Raw genomic sequence first — 24,068 nt, 5'->3', positions numbered from 1 at the left:
ACCCAACTGCCTATGGTCTAGACAGAAGTCTTACATTCGAGGAAACTGAGGCTTGGTAAAGTTAAAGCCTTACCCAAAGTCAAACAGCAAGCAAACTAGGACTTGAATTCAAGCAGTCCGACTTCACAGTCCTCTCAGGAACCCAGGCCAGGCCAGGACATCTTCCCCTTCTCATTAAATGGCAGCAGCTTCTTCCAGTTGCTCAAGCCCCAAACCTGGACTCCTCTCTTTCTCTCTCACACTACTTATCCAATCATCAGCAGATCCAGCCGGCCTGACATTCAAATTATATCAAAGTTCTGACCGCTGCTCACCACTTCTATCACACCTCCACCCTCGTACAAACCACCATCATCACGTGCCCGGCTTCTTACTGGTCTCTTGGCTCCCGCCCTGCTTGCATAGTGAAAGCAGGGACTTTAGTTTGTTAACACTGTAGGCCCAATCTATAGGTCAGTGCCTAACACATGGCACACATTCAATAAATATTTGTTAATGAACAAATGAATGAATGGCCAACATCTCTCTCAGGAAATGACTCAGATTCAAGGGGAAGAAGGCCTGCCTGAGTGCCCTTGGCATTCCCAGCCCTCATGACCTTTGGTAGCTGCAAGGCAGTGTAGTCAGTGTCCTTTACTATTATGAAATGTCCTGGGCGTGCACGTGCACCGTGACCACTGAGTCACCCACTGGGGCCTGCACACATGCACAGGCACAGACACCGGAGCTGGAGCATGGCTGCTCCTGAGAATAAAGGAGCCCAGGGCACTCATTTCTAGGCGACCGTCCTTCATCTGTCCCTGCACTGCATACACCCTGGCTTTTATTCTGATTAATAGTCACTGGAGAGTTTTGAACTGACAGGCTCTGACTTCTATTTTAGAAGAGTAACGGATCCGAGCAGGGCAGGGACGGCAGCGGGGAGACGGCTGGGGGAGCCATCCAGGTAAGAGGGGATGAGCTTGAGCTGTGCCCCTCACACCCACTCCTAGCCTGTCCCGAGCTGGTGCCCTGCCAAACAAGAAACAGCACCTGAAGTACACACTGAGGACTTCACTTGCCAGTGTCCACCATCAATACAGCACCTCACTAGCTCCCTCAAAGGTCCTGCGAGGTGGGTTCCAGCAGTGCCCACGTCTCACAGAGAAGAAAAACACGAGGCTGAGGCTCGGGGAGATCAAGTCACCTGTCACAGACGATACAGCAGACTGCCAGCACCCAGCCTGTCCTCTTCCCACCTGAACAGGCTGCCTCCAGCCAGCATCCATCCATCTACCCAGGCTCTGATGTCCATTCAATCAAACTTCTCCAGGAAGCCTTCCGCAACCATCCCCCATGGGCTGTCCCTCTTTTGAGAACCTAACTACAGGGCCACCATTTACTGAGCATTCCCTGGGTACCAGGCACACTTCTGAATGCATTACATGTTATGTAATATTCTAATAACCTACGGAGCCACATACCCTGGTGGGTAAGTGAGCTGTCTGTTGTCCTCACCTGGCCCTGAACCATCTTTTTATTACTTTCTTTCGATTTTCTTTCTTTTTTAATGTATTTCACTTATTATTTTCCTTTTCGGTTACTAGGTCAAGGGGATATTCATTTTTTAAATTTTTATTTATTTTTTTCCTTAAGTGAGAAGCAAGGAGGCAAGAAGAGAGAGAGACTCCTGCATGTGCCCCAACCAGGATCCATGCAGCAAGCCCGTACTGGGTGGGCAGTGTGCTGCCCATCTGGGGCCTTTGTTCTGTTGCTCAACAACTGAGTTATTTTTAGTATATGAGGTGAGGCCATGAAGCCATCCTCAGTGCCCGGGCCAACTTGCTCCAACTGAGCCATGGCTGCAGGAGGGGAAGAGAGAGAGAGAAAAGGGAGAGGAGGAGGGGTAGAGAAGTATGGTTGCTTCTCCTGTGTGCCCTGACCGGGAATCGAATCTGGGACGTCCATACATGGGCCAACATTCTTCCACTGAGCCAACTGGCCAGGGCCAAGGGACATTCAACAGAACACAGTGTAGTGGCTGCTCTGCTCTGAAATCTGTCTTTCTGTCCTCTGGACCAGAGTCTAAATATCTTAACATCAAAGTCCACAAATAACATCTTATTTGCCCATTCTACAGTGTTAGGCCTGAGCCTTGAATTAGACAAATGAGATGAGGAGGATCAGAAGTTCTCAGGAGAGGCATGGGGGGCTGTCTGCAAACCCTGCTATCCCTTAAGAGCACTCTGCTCCCTTAGCTTGAGAAGTCTTGAGGACAGCTTTCTCCAGGAAAAGGTGCCTTTTTAAGAGGGGAGCACTGTTCCAGTCAAGACCCCGTAGACAGGTGGAACAGCCACACCCCAGCCTTGCTCTGAACAGAGCTGCAGAGTGGGAAGGAAGGGGCAATGACTTTCAGTTCCCGTAAATGTGTCTAGAAGCAGCAGCTGATTCAGCTAGATGATGTCACCTTCCCAAACCTCCTGACCAGCAGCTGAGATGGTAAAAGCAGGAAACTGGGGGATACTCAGCAGGCTAAGCCCAAACATGCCTCTGGCCAAGGCCAGCAGTAACCCCAGGCTCTGGGGCACCCTCGTGCAGATGAGGGAAAAGAGTCCTCTCAGTTGGGAGGGCAGCAGGTATCCTTCGAGACCCTCATTCCAAGATGCTTTCCCAGCTATCCTTTTGCTAAGTAGCTTTCTGCATGTCCTAAACTAACAATGCTTCATTTATTCTTAGGGTGGAGCAGTGGAAAAAGCCTGGGTTTGGAGTCAGACCAATCTGGATTTGAATCCAGGTTCCACCACGTACAAGCTGAGGACCCTAGGCACGAACTTCATCTCTCAGAACCCCAGTTTCCTCAGAAAAGAAACTGGGGCCAACAGCCCACTTACGATAGAGAGAGGCTGGGAAGGAGAACTAAATGAGATAACACATCTAGAGTGCCTGACATGGGACAGGTGCTCCGTAAACGGTCATCACCATCATTCCCTTCGGAGCTCTTTGAGGGAGGTGTGAAAGATCATCTTCATCCATAACACAGAGGAAATAAAGGCCCACACTGGGCCACTGGGGTCACCTGAGTACCTATGCGGCTCAAAGCTCCGAGGAGTTACGTTCCGTCCTGCCTTGCTTTGCTGTTTCTAAGATCTTTGCTTCCAATCTCCCCAGGCTGGTTTTTTATCCTCATCTACTCTCAGCTCCATGTCATCTCCTCAGCAAGGCCCTCCTTGACCCCCCTGCATAAAGCTGCTCCCCTAGACACTCCATCTCTTAGTCTGATTTTCTTTGTATCATTTAACCTTCTATCTGGAATCATCTTACTTGCTTGTTTCCCCGGCTAGCTGTGTCCCCACTAATATGAGTTCTATGAAAGTAGTGTCCTTGGCTGTCTTGTTCATCACAGCGCCCCCGACACTTAGCCCAGGACCCAACGTGTAGTGTCCTCAATCAGCAGTTGGGAATCCATGCACATGGAGAGCTGACTTAAGTTATACATGGATATTCATCTGTGAGGAGGTCAGAGCCCCTAATCCCTGCTTTGTTCAAGGGTCAGCTGTAGCTGATGCTCAATAAACATCTGCTGAACCACCAAATGAATGCACCCGAGATGGGCAAAGGCTAAACTGACCATGACCCCCACACTTACTCCTCTGCTCACTGTCAGTTCAAGGTCCTGGCTCCCATATCAGGTGCTGGCACTGCCACCTGAAAATGAGCGGACCGACAGGTGGCCAGGATGGGCATCCATGCCTGGCAATGACTCAACTACTGGGCAACGAGGGCTGCTGCGGAGGACCTTGGAATCTTTCCCTGGCACTTGAGTCTCCCACAAATCTGGCCCCAGCTGACCATTCTGGCTTTATTGCCCAGTAAGAGACCATTCCATACGTACTCCATACTGGCCTGCCACTGCTTATGGTGTCTTCTTTTTTTTTCTTTTTTTTTTTTCTTTTTGTATTTTTCCGAAGCTGGAAATGGGAAGAGACAGTCAGACAGACTCCCGCATGCGCCCGACCGGGATCCACCCGGCACGCCCCCCAGGGGGCGACGCTCTGCCCACCAGGGGGCGATGCTCTGCTGCAACCAGAGCCACTCTAGCGCCTGGGGCAGAGACCAAGGAGCCATCCCCAGCGCCCGGGCCATCCTTGCTCCAATGGAGCCTTGCTGCGGGAGGGGAAGAGAGAGACTGAGAGGAAGGAGAGGGGGAGGGGGGGAGAAGCAGATGGGCACTTCTCCTGTGTGCCCTGACCGGGAATCAAACCCAGGACCCCTTGCACGCCAGGCCGACGCTCTACCACTAAGCCAACCGGCCAGGGCCTATGGTGTCTTCTTGAGAGTCATGCCAGCCTGCACATCTTAGTTCATGTAGACCCCACCCCTGCTGGGAGAACCAGCCTCTCTTTTCCCTGCTCTGGTTAAGTCCCAGTACAAATCTCACCTCTTCTATGAAGTACTTCTCTTATTTGGCTCTTAGCAATTGTCACCTCTCACAAAATCTCTTCTTACATGCATTGTCTTTTCACTCTAACTCAATTGCAAGTGTCTGGTGAGCAGAACCAGGTCTTAAGAGCAATGTCACAATCAGTAAGTCTTCAGGGAAAAGGCCCTCTCTGAAGCAAAGCCGGCTGGCCCACCCTGCTGGACGGGCCTCTTTGGTAGACAAGGAGGAAGAGGGGACCATGCTGCCTCTGTTCCCAGGAGCCTAGCTGATGAGGCACTGAGGGGACCAACAAATCCGGCACTATCACATGCTGTCTGGGACAAGGTCATGTGTGTGACTGGGTTTTTGAGAAACAATCACTTTCTCAAGAATTTGGGCGTAATTTTTTTTTAAGATTTTATTTACTGATTTTACAGAGAGAGGAGGGGGGAGTGAGAAGTATCAACTCATAGTTGCTTCACTTTAGTTGTTCATTCTTTGCTGTCATACGTGCCTTGACTGGGCAAGCCCAGGATTTCAAAGGGGTGACATCAGCATTCCAGGTCAATGCTTAATCCACTGCGCCACCACAGGCCAGGCAGGATTAGGGCATGATTTAGTTATCAATTATAAAGAATTGTAGAAAAACTTTGCTCATTTCAAAGGGACTTGTGTGGTACCCGTTTCTATGAGCTAATCTTGGTTCTGGGTCCTGTCCCCTGGCCCTAGTTCACCTCTCCCCTGACTCCCTAAGCATTTTATCCTTTTGGTTCTATCCTTTAGTTTCCTCTATCTTTTTGGAACTTTCCTAAGTCGCCTCCAGCTCTTTGTAAGACAGACTGAGGTTCCCATAAAAAATAAGAGTTGGTCCAGTTTTCTTTAATATTCTACACTGGTGTACAAAAAATGATTTTTCCAAACAATTCTATAACAATTAAAGGTAAGTGACAAAAATAATATATGTAAGGCACTGAGCTGAGAGCTTGGCAGTTGGCACTGGAAGGCAAGGTGAAAGAACGCTCTCCATTCTCAGTAGCCTCTGTTCTGGGCCTTGGTTTTCTCGTGTGTAAAATTAAAATGTCTTAGGTTCATTTATTCAATTCATTCAAAAATCATTTGCTGAATGTTTACTATCTGCAGGGAACAGTTCTAGGCACTAAAGATAGAATGATGAACAAACCAAAGTCCTTAATATCATGGAGTATATATTCTAGGAGACAAAAAAATTAAACAAAAAATTTAAAATAGAGGTAGCGCTATAACAAAAATATAAGAAGGTTAAAAAACAAAAAGATTTCGAAATAGCACAGCTACTATAGACCAAAGGTCAAAGAGAACCTCTCAGAGGAGGTGACCTGTGAGCTGAGTCAACTGAAAGAACCACTGAGGCAAACCCCAGGGGCCGAGGTAACAGCGACTACAGAACCCCTTGGACAGGGACAAGCGACAGGGATGACAGGGACAAGCGTGCCAGGAGCCAGGAGGAGCAGGGGCCTCCTGAGGCGTGAGTGCAGAGGGAAGGTGCAGGGATGGAGGATGGAGAGGCTGCCAGGACCAGATCATGCAGGCCCGAGAAGCCTGAGTAAGGACTCTGGTTTTATGCCAAGTGGGTGGAGGGAGGTAAGCAAGCTGTGATAAGTTCTGGACTTGGTTTTTAAAAGATCACTTTGGCTGCAGTGTTGGGGCAGAAGTGACTTTTTAAGCTTCTTTCCCCACTCTAAACTTTTTTTGTCCTCCTAGGCTCCCTTGAACTGGCTGCCTGACTAAGAACGATGATGCGTCCTCCTCACTAGAGAGTGAGCAAAGGACTGGTCTCTGCCCTGCGCAAGAGGGAATCTGCATCACCTTGTTCTGCAAGAGATGGAGGGCGTGGCCCGATCAGGGAGGGGTGGGAACCTCAGCCTGGAAAACACCCCTAAACCACCTGTATTGTCTGCCTCCAGTGTGGAAGTCTCTGCCAGTGACACAGTGCTGTGGAATGCCCCTCTACTCCCTACCCCCACACACCCAATCTTTCGTTTACAGAGACATAGTTGAACTTTGCATTCCTCCCAGGATTTAGCACAAATCTAGCCTATAGGAAATGGTCGATAAAGAGCTGCTGATTGATTAATGAAGAGAGGGAATATTCTCAGCCATTAAGCAAATAGTAATGAGTACTATGAGTACTATGTTGGTCTCCAGGGATGCAAGGTAATTAAGATGGGTTTCTCGACTACGCTGAGCTCAGAATTCAGCAGACGAACCAAAAACCACAGACAGCTACAATGCTGGATACAAAAGGAACAGCAGCAACGTTTACGAGGCTCGCCTTATCCTGAGGTAGATAGAGCACATGGCTTCGGAGCCAGACTGCCTGGGTTCAAATCATGACTTCACCACTTACCAGCTGCGCACCTTTGGACAGATTCCTTAACTTCCCTATGCCTCACTATTCCCTGTAAAATGACAGTAAGAATACCTACCTCAATGGTACTGTTTTGAAAATTCAATAAATTCACACATAAAAACACTTAAGCGTCATGCTCAATAAACGTTAGCTATTATTAAAATCACTGTATCTGTCTGTGCTAAGCTTGACATGTATGATCTTACTTCATCCTTACAAAAACCTGGTAAGGCAGATTCATTACCTCCATTTTTCAGACAGGCTAACTGAGGCGAGAAAGGCAGAGGAATGTGCCATAATCACAGTGCTGCTACATGATGGAGCTCAGATTCAAACTCAGCTCTTTCTGAGCCCATAATTCTAATAATGAAATGATCCTATTCCCTTAAAAAGCCTCCAGCATGGTACAGGGCCCACAGATAGGTTATTATTCCACTGTCCCTGAAGATCTTACATTAGCAGGTGCTGTGGCACCCAGAGGACAGGCCTCTTTCACCCTTATAGGGTCTGAGAAGGGTTCAAAGGTGCTGACTTGCCTGACCAGGCAGTGGTACAGTGGACAGAGCGTCGGACTGAGACGCAGAGGACCCAGGTTCGAAACCCCAAGGTTGCCAGCTTGAGCGCAGGTTCATCTGGTTTGAGCAAGGCTCACCAGCTTGTGCCCAAGGTCACTGGCTTGAGCAAGGGGTCACTTGGTCTGCTGGAGCCCCCCAGTAAAGGCACATGTGAGAAAGCAATCAATGAACAACTGCAATAAAGAACTGATGCTGGCTCTGGCCGGTTGGCTCAGCGGTAGAGCGTCGGCCTGGCGTGCAGGGGACTCGGGTTCAATTCCCGGCCAGGGCACATAGGAGAAGCGTCCATTTGCTTCTCCACCCCCCCCTCCTTCCTCTCTGTCTCTCTCTTCCCCTCCCGCAGCCAAGGCTCCATTGGAGCAAAGATGGCCCGGGCGCTGGGGATGGCTCCTTGGCCTCTGCCCCAGGCGCTAGAGTGGCTCTGGTCGCGGCAGAGCGACGCCCTAGAGGGGCAGGAGGGGCAGAGCATCGCCCCCTGGTGGGCAGAGCGTTGCCCCTGGTGGGCGTGCCGGGTGGATTCCGGTCGGGCGCATGCGGGAGTCTGTCTGACTGTCTCTCCCCATTTCCAGCTTCAGAAAAAAAAAAAAAAAAAAAAAAAGAATTGATGCTTCTCGCCTGACCTGTGGTGGCACAGTGGATAAAGCGTTGACCTGGAAATGCTGAGGTCGCCGGTTCAAAACCCTGGGCTTGCCTGGTCAAGGCACATATGGGAGTTGATGCTTCCAGCTTCTCCCCCCATCTCTCTTTGTCTCTCTTTCCCCCTCTCTCTCTCCTCTCTAAAATGAATAAATAAATAAAAATTAAAAAAAAAAGAATTGATGCTTCTCGTCTCTCTCCCTTCCTGTCTGTCTGTCCTTATCTGTCCCTGTCCCTCTCTCTGTCACAAAAAGGAAAAAAAAATTAAAAAGACAAAGGTGGGCCTGACCTGTGGTGGCGCAGTGGATAAAGTGTCAACCTGGAAACACTGAGGTCGCCAGTTCAAAACCCCGGGCTTGCCTGGTCAAGGCACATATGGGAGTTGTGCTTCCTGCTCTTCCTTTCTTTCTGTCTGTCTGTCTGTCTCTCTCTCTAAAAGGAATAAATAAAAAATATTTAAAAAAAAAGAAAAAAGACAAAGGTGGTGCTGACCTGGGTGCCAACTGCAGGCTTTGCTTTAGAGTTCCATGGCTTCCCATCACTGAGACTTGGGGTACTAATTTGGAATCACAACCAAGTAAATCAGACTCAGAAACTTCCCCCAGGTGCCCAGACACCTGCATGGATAGGCAGTTTCCTCGGAGCTGACCTCTTGTCTGGCCCTACAGATCTCTCAGTTTCATTACCTAGCCATCGGCCTGGGGCCTCATACATGCACCTGTGGCTTGATCCAGTCCCAGGAGACCATGAGGCTTAGACTTGAACCCTTGCCAGGACCATGACCCAAAGGGCCATTTCTGAGTGACTCTCTAGGGACTTCCTTGATATGGCAACCCCTAGGGTTCCATATAAATGGGTGCTGTGAGCAAAGGGAAATTTTTTCTTGCTGATTAGCAGACAGAGAGCAGGTAGAACAAGGGATGGGTGTTCTTGTTCTGAATCAGAGGAAAGCCTGGGTGAGGTGTGCTGTGTCTCATGGTTTTGTTTAAGCAGCACTGATCCTGACTGGGTCAGAGCCCCCACTCAGCAGTACAGCCTAGATGGGCAAGAACATCCTGGGTCAGAAATTAATACTCACTTCTACTTCCCACTTGAGTCACACTCAGAAGGCTGGCCTGCCTGGTAACGGCTATAGAAGGCAACTGATGGCTGATTCAATGAATGACCAAACTTCACAGTGAGAGGAAAAGGAAAGACCCAGCATTTGGTAAGCTTTTACTCTACATCACACACTGTGCACACACCAATTATCCTTATGAATGTTTGTTAACGCAGTCACTAAACCTAGCCACCAAGAACTAGGCTTAATAGTTGCTGATAACAGTGAGTGAGATAGCTGACATCCTCAATAACCTCAGAGCACCTTGTTTAGTCTTTCTCCCAACAATCCTGTGAAATGAGTATTATTTCCAATATAGATGTCAAGGCTTAGAGAAGTAAAGTAACCTGTCCACATTCATGAATTCAGATGAGTGAGAGGACTAGGATATTGCTTACACTAAAAATTGCCTTGGTTGAATGAATTAATGACATAGTTATGGCTGTGACCTCAGTCAAGGAGTAGCAACAAGAGCGAACATAGTTCTCAAATTGCTTTTTCATCTATCATCTCCTTGTGCTTCACAACTAGCCCATGAGGGAGGCAAGTAGGGTGTTATCTTTCTTCAACAGATGAGGCAATGGACAGAGTTTAGGCAAGAGACTTATGGCCACTCAGTAAACAAGGAATGGGGCCCTACTAGAAAAACTCCAGAGTCCCCACATCTTGTTTAATCATTCAAATATATGCCAAGCACCAACGATGTGCTAGGCATACTCCTACATACTTTACTCAATCCACAGTCAACAAGTATGATTGAGCACCTTCTATATTCTAGGTTCTGTGGCAGGATCTAGGGATAGAGCAGTGAATAGAGCAGAGGAGGAGGTACCTCTTTATTGGAGGCACTTGGCAAAGATCAAAGAAAATAGGCCCCATTGCTAAATGCCTACTCTGCAACATTGGCCAACCTCTATAGTGTTCAAAGCATGACTAGGGGACCTTGTGGAGGAGGTTAGGGGACAAGGTCTCCAAGCGTTTGGTTCAAAAGATATCCACGCACTTTATCAGCCTAAAAGTTTGCTCTTAAAGAGTAGCTTCAGGCCCTGGCCAGGTAGCTCAGTTGGTTAGAACATTGTCCTAATATGCCAAGGTTGTAGGTTCAATCCCCAGTCAGGGCACATATAAAGGCACATACCAATGGATGCATAAATAAGTGGAACAACAAATATATGGGGGTTTTTTCTCCCTCTCTTAAAAAAAGTAGTAGTTCCAATAGCAATCACAGCAGCTGGATGGCCTGTGAAGGTCATCTGATGAAACAGTAATAGGAGCTGCCATGCTGAGTAGTGACTACTGTATGCCAGGCTCCATGCTAAGGACTCCATGGAGCCTATCAGTTCTTTTCATGCTATAGGAAGAAAAGCATTATAATTATCCCCCGCCCTTCTTTTTTTTTTTTTTTAAATTATCCTCCTTGTTATAGATGAGAAACCAAGGCTGGGGAGGATGAAACAATTTTGCCCAAGAGTAACTATAAAGCAAGTAGGATTCAGCATTGGTTTGTCAAATTTGGTACCTGATTCTTAACAGGGATGGAATTTCTGTCAGGGAGGCGCTGGAGAGGCAGGCATCAGCAATGCCAGGAGAGCGTTGCCCGGGGGGCTGGTGCCTGCTGAGCCCCCAGCAGATCCCCCTCATTCCAATGGGACCAGCAGGCAAGGTGGGAATGGTCAGGTACACTCAAGCTGTCCCTAGGGGAACAGGAGCCTCTCCCTCTCTACTGAACCTCCAGAGAAGAACTCTGTGACCTCCACGTGCCACCTGCCAAGCTCCTAGGGAGAGACGGGGGGGGGGGGGGGGGTGTTGCGGGGGGGGGGGGGGGCCATGGGCAGGGTAGTCTCTCCTCCTCATCACACAGGGAGGAAGGGGAGAAGCTTGATTGGTTCCTTACTCTCTTGGGCAAGAAGCCTATGCCCGTGACACGGTGTGTGTCATTCACATGGAACCCCTCTGGGGGAATGTCAGGGTACCTTTTGGAACCACGAAGCTCCGAGAAGAGAGACTGGCACAGCTCTAAACTGCACACTAAGCTAACAATTTCTAAGCATTGTAACTAGGTCATCAGGTTCCTAGAGAAGCCAGCTGTGGCTGGGGGGTGGGGAGGGAAATTTTGCAGCCTACCAAGATCCCTACTTCCCTTCAGGCCCCACCCTCCCCGAAATCTGCACCTGCTCCCAAATCAACCTCCTTACCCCAGCTGGCCCAGCTGTCAACGGCTCCCAATGCCCCGCCCCAAACTTCCACAGGCCAAAACCACGGGGGAGGTGGGTGGGGGTCCCTCTTGGGCAGGAGGCACCTTGTTGCCACCTGAGCTCTTCAGAAGAGAGCTGTGATGCAGGAAAGGAGTGGCCCCTCCTGGGGGGTATTTCTTGCTCCACTAGGGCAGCAAGAAAGCTGGGCCCCTTTGGGCCTGCCCAGGGTACCTTCCTGGCATTGTTGCCACAGGTGGCAGGAGACAGGTGATGTTTACCCTGCTGAGACCAGAATTGCCAAAAGGCTTCAATCAAGCCTTTGAATCTGCACCTGGCCCAGAGCCCCAAAATAACAACCAGGGCAGCCTACCTGAGCAGCAGGGCGCAGGTGCCTCTGGCCCTTATCTCCCTGCAGCTCTGTCTGCTGAGCCCCGGCTGGCAAGGGATCCTCTTTCCCAGGGGTTACTGGAGACCTAGTGGTATCCTTCCGGTGTTGGGCTTCTTCCCATTGGGCCCACCTCCACCATCAACCATCGCCACCCCTCCTCCCAGAGGCCACCGTCAGTCACTGCTTCCTTTGTCATGACAGCTTCACTGACAACCCACACCCTCTTCAGCCAGCCTGCCTCCTCAGTCTCCCAAGTGCTTCCCAGTCCACCCTCCAGGTCTGTCTACCAGCCGAGCCCACCCCTGCCGCACTCTTCACCCACTGAAAGCCGTCATGGCCCACATACATCTCCCTCACAGATAATGGTGATGCCTTACGTTGACTGAGCACACTGAATGTCAGGCGCTCAGCTAGGTGAGCTACAGTCCCTCACTCACTCATTCTACAAACATTTGCTGTGTGTCTCCTTTAAGACAAGCACCCTCCTAGATACTGGGGATGAAGGTTAAGATGAAACAAGGCCCCTATACTCTTGGAGTTTAGGTTTTACTGGGAGAGATGGACAGTAAACATGTAAACACGCGCAGCTTCTGTCAAGGTGATATTTGAGTTGAGACTGAAATGATAAGAAGATGGCCCTGATCAGACCTGGCGGAAGAGTGATCCATGCAAGAGAAACACAGCAGCCTATGAGAAAGAGATTCCTATTGTGATCTTCACGGAGGAATGACTACTACCTTCATCTTACAGACGAGGAAACTGAGGACTTACTGTGAACCACACAAAGTCATATTGCTGAGAAAACTACCCTTCAAGCTCCTAGTGACCTTTCCCCTTGTGACAGTCCACGACTGGCACAGAGAGGGTCTGGGCTGGTGGTGCGGCTGGCGAGGGAGCATGCACCCTGTGATGCAGGCTGAGGAGAGACCTCTAGGTCACGGCATCAATCGGGTGGCTGGTGGCAAAAGTGGGCCGACCTGGCAGGGCGCCGGGGCACCTGCAGGAGGCAGCCAGTGGGGCCCGGCTCTTCCACTTCTGGAGTCTACACTACAGACTGGGCACAGTTTGCCTGGAGCCATTCCCTGAGTATTCTGGGACTACTCCTACTGCTTCAAATGAGTCTGCTTCCTTAGAGACAGAAATACTTTTTGTAGCCTAACCTGCATCTAATACAGCCCTTCACATTCATTGAGCAGCCCCTGGCTGAGTGCTTGCCCAACTCCAGGCCCTGTGCCAAGTATTCAGGGTGAAATAAGCCAGTCTGGGCCTGCAGAGAAGCTATGACGCAGAGGCTTGAGGGGAGGCTTTGGCACCAGCTATTCCTGAGTGCAAGATGTACAAGGTGTGTCACTGTGGATGCGTCACAGAGCTTCCTGAAGCTCTGATTCCCCATCTTCACAGCAGAGCAGTTGTGAGGACCAAACAAGATGATTATGTCAAGGGCATAAACAAGCACCTGGCACAGAGCCAGCAGCACTCAACAGAGAGTATCTGTTATTATTACTAAAAAACACTTGTGTTTCAGTTTCTTGTTTAAGCCTAGCTTACTCTGGTAGGTTGGTATTGCTCTCTCAGATTTATGAATGAGAATTTGAAACTGACTTGCCTAGTGTTATACTCCCAGCAAGGAATCAGACTAAGTTTCAAATCAGAATCGAGTTTTATCCATGGGCATGTTGAAGGTGATCAATACATATTAACTAGAATAAACCTTGCCTGGGAACTGCAGGGACGGACTAGTGATGCACACAGACTGATGGCAGGAGAACGCCAGCCAGGCCCAAGGTGTGGGGCATAAAAACAGACCACTGAGGCCTGAGTCCCAGTCCCGCTCACCGGCGTGCCCAGTGTCCTTTGCATTTAGCACACATAAAGCATTCACCAGCACCGGATGGTTCTACAGAAGAAAAACTGCAGACAGCTCTGAGCAATGATCCAGCCTTAGGGGAGGCAGGCAACGTCGGAATCGCCTGCCTCACAAGCCAGAACGTGGGTTCTGAGTCTGGCTTTGCCCTTTACTGTGGGATAAGACCTGCGCCTCAGTTTCCTCCCTGAAATGGGACTGACCATACCCACCCAACCCACCTCCCTGTAAAACGATGTATACAAAGAAGTCTGGTAAATGTTAAAGTGTTATCATGCACATGAAAACAATTATCAACAGACTACGAAGGCGGTAAAGTATGAAGTCCAACACCTGGAGTGTGAGTCCCAGGTCCTCCTGGTAACAGTCAATGAAGCCCCGAGCACGTCACTGTTCTCTAGGTCGCAGTTTTCTCAACCATAACATGAAAACACCACCACTACCTTGTAGGGTTTTTAAGAAGGGTTAGAGATAACATAGGCTTTGGAGTAAGACACACTTGGTTTCAAAGACAGACTGCCTCCTGCTAACCAAGTCCTCCCAAATCTGTGTCCTACAGTGATAAGGTTGTTGGTATAGTAACAGAGACAATGTTGGTAAAAGGCCTACCACCCAGGGAGCACTGGAGAAATGCCAACGATCATCTTGACACTGGCCCAACAGGGGTAAGCGGCACAATGTAGTGTTTAAAAGCAGGAGCTTGGCAGCTGCCCTCTCAAGCTTTGCCACTTACTAACTGTGCTGCCTTGCACAAGCTGCTTAACCTTTCTGTGCCTCAGTTGCCTCATTTGTAAATGGGGATAATAATAGTACCAACTTCAGGGTAGTGTGCGAATGGAATAAATTAATACATGTAAAGCATTCTGAACAATGCTTGGCATAGAGTAAGCACTTGATAAATGGTAGGTGCTATTAATAGCGATGTTAACAATAATACTAATCACCAAGTGAAGTAAGAGAGAGGGCCTGTTTAATCCAGGGGACACGGGCATCCCATGGAATGATTCGAGGTAAGTCCCTAGACAGCTGCTTCTAGGCAAGTTCTCAGCTTCTGAAAGGAAAACTCTTCTACGGAAAGGACCTGAGGCTGGGGGCTCCTGAGCCAAAAACCCCAGTCCCACTGACCAGGAGGTCAGTCTCTGGGGAGGCCAGTCAGGCTCCTTTGGAAGGGACACTGTGTTCCCAGCCGCCTGACTCAAGGGAACAAAGGCACGTGTGTGTGGCCAGGGAGGAGGGAGGGGAATGTTTCCCTTTCAAGAGCGGAACAAAGGATCTGAGGCATAGTTGAGTGCGTTCCAATCCCCTCCCAAGCTATCTCCCATGCCTCAGATGACTGTCCAACAAGGTTTTCAACCCAGCTTCCTCCTGAAAGGTGCCAGGGGTGGGGGTGGGGGTGGGGGAGTAGTTGGGGGTTGGGCAGTGGTGGTGGGGTTTAACAGGCTCCAATTCACTCCACCCACTGTCATCCATCTCCAAAAGGCAGGATTTATACGTGCCAACCTCTAAGATCTCTATCCTGTTCAGGGGCACCGTGGGGACCCCTGGGGAATTCAGGGTTAATGGATGACATAAGCCACTGCTAGTGACAGACTTAATGTCCCTCTAGGGGGAGTCCAAGACTGAAACTGCTACTGAGTAAAGGCGCATGGAGAGAACCCAGGAGTTCTGCACCCTCCAGTGTGGGGTGGGGGAGATCTGACAGAGCTGAGTAGAAATGTGCTTTCTAAATCTTCAGAGGATGATCAGAGGCTGGAGAAAGAAGCTGGGTGAACAGTGAAGGGGCAGGAAGCAAAGAAAGTTAACTGACAAGAGGAAAGGGAGGGACACATCCAAAAAAAGTAGTTTGTGGAGGGGGGAGCCTTTGGGGACATTACTTTCCAGTTTCCACTCTCTGGCCGGCAGGAATCTGGCTGCTGGGTTGGGACAGGAAGCAGTCCATGGAAGTCATGGCAATGGCATTTCCTGAAGAGCAAGAGAAAAACCTCTAGTTCCGAGGGGAGCTCTGGAGTGGGCCCAAAAAGCCCTGTAGCTGGGAGTGAGCTGCAAGCCTCCAGCTTGGCTTGAGTCTCGTCAGGGAGGAAAACAAGTAGCAAAAGGTTCCAAAGGCAGTTTCTGCAAAAACTATTTGCAAAAATCAGTATGTAATAAACGGGAAGCCAGATGATGTGACTGAAGGAGCCCTAGGATGCAGCTGCTGTTTGCTGCTAATCCTAATAGTCACTACTCTGAGAGTCTTAAGACTTGAACCCACAGAATCTTCAGAAAAAGGTACTATATTACAGGCACTTAAATGTTAAAAGACTTGCCCAAGGTCACATGCAAGTAATTGGTTAAGTCCTAATTTGAAAGCCCGAACCCTGCACCCTCCTCCTGATGTAACCTCAGGCAAGTTGCTTCATCTTTCCCAGCCTGATTTCCCTCTGGCTGCGCTTCCTGGGTGGCCCTGGGCATCAAAAAGGCCAGGTGGATAGAAAGCACTAAGCAGTGAAATGCTACATACATATGTAGCAGTGCTAGTGTGGGGTCAGTGATAAAATACTCTACATTGATACCGAGATTGGTTAATTTTTGCAATTAAAATACTGCAGCTACTGAGAGAAAAGAGCCACTCTAAAACATAACTAATGTGAAACAGCAACAGTGGAATCTGCCACAAGGCCTACAGCCAATGAGAACCAGGACTCCTAGGCTGTCTACTTCAACCCTCCATCTTACAGGTGGGGAAACGGGCCATCTTCAAACAGGGCTTGAAGTGACTTGGCCAAGGTCAGACAGTGACACAGAGCAGACAGAGAGTACCACTGGAATCCTGACTCTGAGGCCTGGGCTTGTTTGGACATGGCACAGGAACACCATGGAGCTCCTGCCGACAGGAACATGGGTAGAGCCTACCTGCCCTGAGGAGGTGTTGGAGGGTCAGCATCTCATCCAAGAAGGGGAGAATGGATAGATACTGAAGACTCCGCAACTGGGTCTCCGACAGTTCTGCGGCGAAGATGATAACTACAGTACCGATGTGAGCTAGGATCTGTGCATCTCAAGTACACCTCATTAGGTCTTTGCTATGACCTTTTGAGGAAGGTGTTATTCGTCCCAACGTTCAGGAAATTCAAGAAGCAGCCCAAGGTCACACAGCTAGGTGTGGTTGAGCTGGGACCTGAACCCAGGCATGTGACAGTGCCTCAACAGAAATTTCCAGAATGGCAGAAGACTGTCCAGATACCACATTTGAAGAGAACCTTCCCTGAAGAACATCTCACATATTTAGCCCTCATTCTGTGATCTCTAAATGGTTAAAAAATGTGGCTTCCAAGGGGGCCAACCCGTAGGTCTGCTGTGTGAAACCTGGTCTTACTTCTCAGTCCCTTTCCACCACCTCCACCTTTGCCTTCTGAGCCATGCCAGGGCTGTTCTTGCCTGGCAGCTGCCCCAGACTCGTCACTGGGCTCCCAGGCACCACCCTTGTAGAATTCAGACCATTTCACCCCTGCTCCAACCTCCTGGCCTCTCCCACTCAACCAAAGCTAAATCTTCATCAAGGCCTGGAATGCCTGGGTGACCGGCCCCTGACTGCCCGCCCCCCTCAATCCCAACCACTCTCCACTCCCACCTCCTCCCACCCTTCCTCCCAGTGTTTCTTCTCCAGCTACACTGACCTTCTTGCTTACCCTTGAACACGCCAAGCATACTACTCGAGTCCATTTCCTCTGCCTATAACACCCTTTCTACAAGTACCCACATTGCCCGCTACCCCATCTTCTGCAGGTCTGGGCTCAAATACTACCTTTTAGTAATGCCTACCTTGACAACTCTTAAAATCGCAGCCCCACCTCCCTTGCTAGGCATGCCCTATGCCTCAACCTGCTTTGCTTTCTTCGTAGCACTATCACCTAACACGTTATATATACGTGTGTATGTATACACATGAAATGTGTTTATGTATATATGTATGTAATTACACGTTTATTGTCTGCCTCTCCCCACTGAAATGTGAACTCCACAAAGGCAGAAAATTTGTTTTATTTAATGCTGTATGTACCTCTGGTACCCAGGATAGCCTGGAACATAGTAGGAGCTCAATAAAGTTTGAATCAATGAATAAACGATTAGGTAAAGGGCAATTCCTATTACTATTATTCTGGTTTGCTAAGTGTATGTTTCTTCAAAAATGTAGTGGGCATCTCTTTCACTAGGTACCAACTATGCCCGAGACCTCTGCTCAGTGCTGAGGAAGTATGGACAAACATGTACGGCCTAGGACACTCAGGAAGCTAAGCTGACAGAGATGTGGTAGTGTCAGAAATGTCTTCTTTACACTAATTGAAATTCTATCACTATTTTCCTCTCATTTATCCAAGTTCTGCTGGGGACTATACTGATTTTAAAAAAAAGGCTTAGCCCCTCTTCCTTCAGATATTTGAAACTGGTGATCATATTCTCGTGGGTCTTCTCTTCCTCAGGCGAAACAAAAAGACCCAGTGGGATTGTGTGACTGGGGTCTGCCAACTGGGAGCGGGGAAGACAGGCTGTCGGCTGGAGGAACAGAAGAGAAGCACCTCCAGAGCAGAGTGCCTCCTTCACAGAAGAGAGAGGGAGTCCTTAGGGAGGACACTGGAATTAGATGGGAGGTTGAGGGCGGGGACAGGGCCCTGCTAATTAATGCAGTAGGAGATTATGTTTCTGTAGAAGACAGCTCATGGAGAATTACCCCTAACCCTATCCAGGCTGAACCCAGAAAAAAACACGGCTGCCTAAAGAAAGCCCGGGATGGAAGGTTGAGGGCACTGAGAATACTGGGAGAAACAGGCTCACAGGACAGACGCCTGTTTGGGAAGAGACAGCTAACGACTGCTGCTTCCTGCAACCCAAACAAATTTGGTGACTGCCCACACAAAAGTCAAGAAAAGCCTCTGGGTTCCGTTGGGGTACCCTGAAATAATACCTGGGTAATTTTCTACCAGCAGCTGGAGGGCTCCACGGGGCTGCTGGGGAAATTCATCATAGGAAGTCTGGAAAACCCTGCGATGGTGACCGAGTTCTAAGAGCTATCTCAAGTGTCCATCCGGAACGGGGTGCTCTGCGGGGTAGCCCGAGACACTTCCATCTCACTTCGGGACCTGAATGAGATTACTAAAAATTTCCACGTTTGGGGTTTCTAATGGGGTTTCCCCAAGAAAACCACAGAACTGCCAACAGCTGCTGAGATCTGCAAAGGTCACTGAGGTATTTCAACTAAACATTTATCTGTGCCAAAGGAGCCAGAACAGGCGAGAAACCTACTGAAACTAGAAGACCACAGAGCCAGGCAGACTGGGAAAGGCCAAATTGGTTTCTCCCCACACTGTTCACTGCTCTCAACCATAGTGTTTCCATCTGGCTGTGGGGTTTCCCAGGGACAGCAATCCCAAAATGTCCTGACCCACCAGGGTCCTCACCCAGTAACTGTCCACCTTCCCATTGGAAAGCACCACAAACACTCTGACCCTCTAGAGAAGGCAAATTCTTGTACCATACTGGGTGAATATCTCAGGGGCTGACTTTATTTCAGAAATGTTGGGGGCGGCCTGACCAGGTGGTGGCGCGGTGGATAGAGCATCGGACTGGGATGCGGAAGGACCCAGGTTCGAGACCCCGAGGTCGCCAGCTTGAGCGCGGGCTCATCTGGCTTGAGCAAAAAGCTCACCAGCTTGGACCCAAGGTCGCTGGCTCCAGCAAGGGGTTAATCAGTCTGCTGAAGGCCCGTGGTCAAGGCACATATGAGAAAGCAATCAATGAACAACTAAGAAGTTGCAACGCGCAACAAAAAACTAATGATTGATGCTTCTCATCTCTCTCCGTTCCTGTCTGTCTGTCCCTATCTCTCTGCCTCTGTAAAAAAAAAAAAAAAAGAAAGAAAAAAGAAAAAAAGAAATGTTGGGAGCAAAGTTCAGTCTTCTGAGGCTGGGAGTCTATTCATGAAAAGGGGTGCTTCCACCCTACAATTAGGGCCCAGGAAGGGCCTTTGTTCTAGCCCCTTTACTAGAGTCAAGCTATGGCAGATAGTTATCATTATTCCATTTTACAGGTGGGAGAGATGGATGAACAAGAGACAAACAGGTTTAGCATCTTGCCAGGTGACCCAAGGCAGGTGGTGGTGTGACTATGACTCTGGAAATTCCAGTCCGTGGAACGTCCCCCACAATTAAATAGACATACCTTCCCCCCACATGCACACGATTCTTACCTACTGGAAGAGCTTGAGAGGGTTTTAACAATGAAAAAATCAACAAGCCCACTCTGACTGGGCAAAGTCCTGATGCCTACTTGAGTTCTGCCGGTGCCAGAATCTGCGGCTACCCACATGCCTTTGGGAACCTGCGACTGCCAACAATGGCACTGTTCTTCCTGCAGCTCCCTCAATAATGCCAGGATCCCAGACCAGAGTGAGCACCTCCACAGGCATGTTTGACTTGGCCCAGCAGCACCTCTGGCTTTCTGCGCTAGAACGCCGGGGTCACTTTATTACTCCTAGGAGAAACTGATATAGATAGAAAGAATTTAGACTTTGGAGTCAGGCCAACCTACATGTAAATTCTCATTCAGTCACTTAACTGGTTGTGGGACACCTGGGGCCAGTCGCTCGGCTTCATAGGTAAACTGGGAATAAACCTCCCTACCTCGAAAGGTTCCCGTGTAAAATATGTAAAACAGCATGTCATCTTCATGAGGAAAGGTGCCATGTCTGGCTTATTGCCAGCACCTAATACAGTGCATGCTTCATAGTAGATGCTCAATAAATTTTGGTTGCATAAGTAAAAGACCTAACACAACACCTCGAATGTAAGATGTACTCCATAAAGGCTCGTTTTCCTTCCTCTTCCCACAGGAATTAGAGAATACCCAAGGATGGAATTGACCCGTAACTCCTACACTCCTGGATCCCCAGCCACAGCCTCCAAGGAGGTTATGAGATGCCACTGCAGTAGCCAGTCTGTGTAGCTGAAACAGAACGAATGGTACCTGAGAGGGAGGTGGGTAGAAGGGACCTTCTACTCAAGAGGATTCTGAGTCAATACCTCCTGGCCTAGGGGAAATGCATGCCCAGAAATGGTTCTGACATAGCTGGCTCATCCACACATCCCCTCTGTTCACCAAGAGGAAGTAGTCAATCAGTGCTGGTCAACCTGGTCCCTACCGCCCACTAGTAGGCATTCCAGCGTTCATGGTGGGCGGTAGCGGAGCAACCAAAGTATAAATAAAAAGATAGATTTAACTATAGTAAGTTGTTTTATAAAGATTTATTCTGCCAAATTTAGCGAAAATCCAAGATAAAGTACTTGGTAAGTACCTGCTGTAACTCTGCTTTATAAATTTTATAAAGTAAAGTTACTTCCCTACTTTATAAATCACCATTACTGTAGAACCGGTGGGCGGTTAGAAAATTTTACTACTAACAGAGATAAAAAAGTAGGCAGTAGGTATAAAAAGATTGTCTACTCCTGTAGTAGATGGTATGTTGTCCAACGGGCTCTGATGATTCTTGAGCACAGAGAGAGAAAATGGAATTTCAATCCATCTAATGCACTTGCCCAGTGCTGCTATGTCTAAAACCTCTTTGCACGGGCAACACTGGGTGACTGGCCAATCTCTGGCCCGGGTAGCCCTCTGCGGAGGCTGGCTGACAGACCAGGTACCTCTCTCAGATTGCCTTTTATTAATAGCTGGCAACCACCCACCTGTTATTAGGACCACTGGCCAAAGACAACAGTCAGGCAAAGTAGACAAATGGCCCAAGTCTGTACCTGGAGATGCCTCAGAGGGTGTGTCTGAAGTACTGGAATCCTGTCCCTCCTGTAATCAGCTGAACAAATATTTGCCCCCAAAGAAAACCAAAGCAGGAAGGAATGAGAGGTCATTGAACAAACCAACAGGAACTATTTAATCATTTATCCCCCCAGGGAGTTCATTTACAGAATGGCTTTCAAGTCGGGTCAGCCTGAGCTCAAGTGAGCCTCTCCCTTCCCTCCCACAACCGGCCCCAGTCATTTGACCTCTATTGACTTGACCCCTTTGCCATGTACAAGAACTGGCAGTGGGAAGAGTTGATAAAGTTGCAAAGAAATGAGAAATAAGACAGGGGGTGGGGTTCCAGGGCAAACTCAGAGGTCTCTGCTCAGTGGTAAACTCAAGTGCCTGCCACGCCCTCGGCCCAGCCTATGGATAATTGCATTCTTGACATTCCTGAGTCCATGGTGCATGGCCCCTTCCACCTCAGCTCCTTCAATAGATAACTTATTTCTCACAGCCTGCTCAATTTCAGGAGTATTCTGAGGGAACAGAATACCTCTCGTGAGTCCTGCCCCTCCCACAGGCAGGGATAGCAGGAAAATACGAGTGAAGTCACTGCAGTATAACAGAAATTGCCTGCAATGACCATTGGCACAGAATCTCTTGCCACTATCTCATCCAGACTTGGTGACAGGCACAAGGATCCTCCTTCCCTGGGAAAGCAATGAGGCATGACTCCAGGTCCCAGAAAGTGTGCCTTGGACCAAGAACGACTTACTACAGCAAACTTGCTGGTGTCAGTCACTTATGCTCACATTAGCTCCAAGATTTACAGTACTCTGCAAGGCAAGGCGGCTTGCTACATTTTTTTTAATGGAAGAAATTGAGGCTCAAGATAAATAGGCCTGTCCAAGGTCACACGGCTAGTTAAGTGACAATGCAGAGACTCACAACCATGTCGGCTTGATTCTGAAGTCAGCACTGAATTTCAATGTCCTGTAGAGCCCCACTGACTTGGTTCTTGCTTGCCAGCAAATGGTGCTGGGTGAAGAGGCCCCAGGGCCCTGGCCAAAAAGCAACAGGCAGAACAGCTGGGGCTCTCCAACCGACCCCAAGCAGAGAGGTACAACGTCCAGGCTTAATGTGTGACACAGCAAGCACTTGGCAAACAGGCCAAGCGTGCAGAAAGTTGCACACTTTAGAGCAAAGGAACATATGGGGGCAGCACAAACACAACTGGCTACTCTGCCCTAGAATCAGACACTCCTCAGCCATCCAAGCCAGTGGGAACTCCTGCCTGGCTGTGTGTGCTCCGTTCTGAGAAGAAAATACCAGATACGCAAACTCTGAAATAAAGATAATTGGATGCGGGGAGGGAAGCCCAGGACACACTGTCATTTCTGAGGGAGTAAAAACAATACTATCTTCTCCAGGCATGACACTGGTCACCCCTCTGCGGGGAGAGCAGTTATATCAGGGTTAGGGGAACGCTGGGCTAACTTTCCACTCCCAAATGAACATGTGGGCTATGATTTCCTCCCGAGAAACTGGAACATGGGTATGAAAGCGTGGGGTCATGAGGGTGACCGGAATGAAAGGTGCCTGGTTGGTTCGTCACGAACTAGGTCATCTGTATTTCAGAACAGGTAACCTTTTGCAATGCAATGAGGTCAATCGTGTCTCCTTAACAAACAACGTATCAGCGAGCAAGACAGAAAGAAAGATACACGGGGAAAGGCTGTTGGGGATCCCTCTGGCCAGAGGCAAAGAAAAGGGGCACACAAGGGGCGTGGTCCTTACCCAGCCGCCGTTCTCCTGAATCCAGGGTTCTAGGTGGTCATTCAGGTAAGTGGCCATCCACGTTGCGATCCGACTCACCAATACCTGCATCTCCTTGTCTACGCTTTCCACGCACAGGGCCCCACCGAAGGAGAAAAAGGCCACAATGCGACCCCAGTTCACCCCGTCCCGGAAGAGTTCATTCACCACCTGCTCAAAGCTCTGATACGCTGTCCCTGGGGTGATGTGGAGCTGGGATGTCAGGTCACTGAATGCGCGCCGGTACCTCAGTTCAAACTCATCGCCTGCCTCCCTCAGCGCCTGCTTCACGGCAGCCATGGGGATCACCTCCCGGGCATCCAAGCTGCTGCTGTGGCCAGTGGCTCCATTCACCGCGGGGCTGTCTGCCAGGTGCCAGGATGGGTTGCCATTGATGGCACTGGGGGTCTCCATCTCCGTGTCAGTCCCTTCTGGGGCCTCAGTTCTATTTTCTTCCACATCACTAAACTGACTCCAGCTGTATCCTTTCTGGGAAAGCTTGTAGGAGAGAAAGTCAACCACCAGCTCCCGGTTGCTCTGAGACATTTTTATACCAGGGATGGGCTCGACCAGTCCATTGTCCAAAACACCTGCACACGCTCGGAGTCTGGTCTCTACTTAGTGGCTGTCTTCTGAGATCCAAAGCCAAGATAAGGTTCTGAAGGGAGGGAGAGAGAGAGAGAGACAGAGAGACAGAGAGAAAGAGAAAGAGAGCTTCAGGGGTTAAAAAAAAATTAATACGCAAACCATTTCACCGACAACATCACATTCCACCTCCAGAAACCAGAACCGGTTTCTTTGTGGCTCTCCTGAAGGTCTGGTCTAGCGGCCCAGGGACTTCAATGAAGTCAAATTGAAAGCACCGGTGAGCTATGAACCATCACACCGGCCTTTTTTTTTTTTTTTTTTTTTTCTTCGTTCTTTTTCTTTCTTTCTTT

At 49.2% G+C, this 24,068-nt stretch overlaps 1 protein-coding gene across 2 annotated transcripts in view; it reads right to left on the bottom strand.

Moving 5' to 3' along the window:
* Positions 1-24,068, bottom strand: part of BCL2L1 (BCL2 like 1) — a 49,112-nt gene that overhangs the window by 23,702 nt on the left and 1,342 nt on the right. For both annotated transcript variants that reach the window (XM_066384115.1, XM_066384114.1), the window contains exon 2: positions 23,113-23,788. In XM_066384115.1, the coding sequence (XP_066240212.1) occupies positions 23,113-23,676 (564 nt within the window). In that variant the 5' untranslated portion in view covers positions 23,677-23,788. The remainder of the gene's footprint in view (positions 1-23,112; positions 23,789-24,068) is intronic.

Source organism: Saccopteryx leptura, chromosome 5, assembly GCF_036850995.1.
Source record: "Saccopteryx leptura isolate mSacLep1 chromosome 5, mSacLep1_pri_phased_curated, whole genome shotgun sequence".
NCBI classification, from domain to species: Eukaryota; Metazoa; Chordata; class Mammalia; order Chiroptera; family Emballonuridae; genus Saccopteryx; species Saccopteryx leptura.
This window is presented reverse-complemented; position numbering and strand designations above follow the sequence as displayed.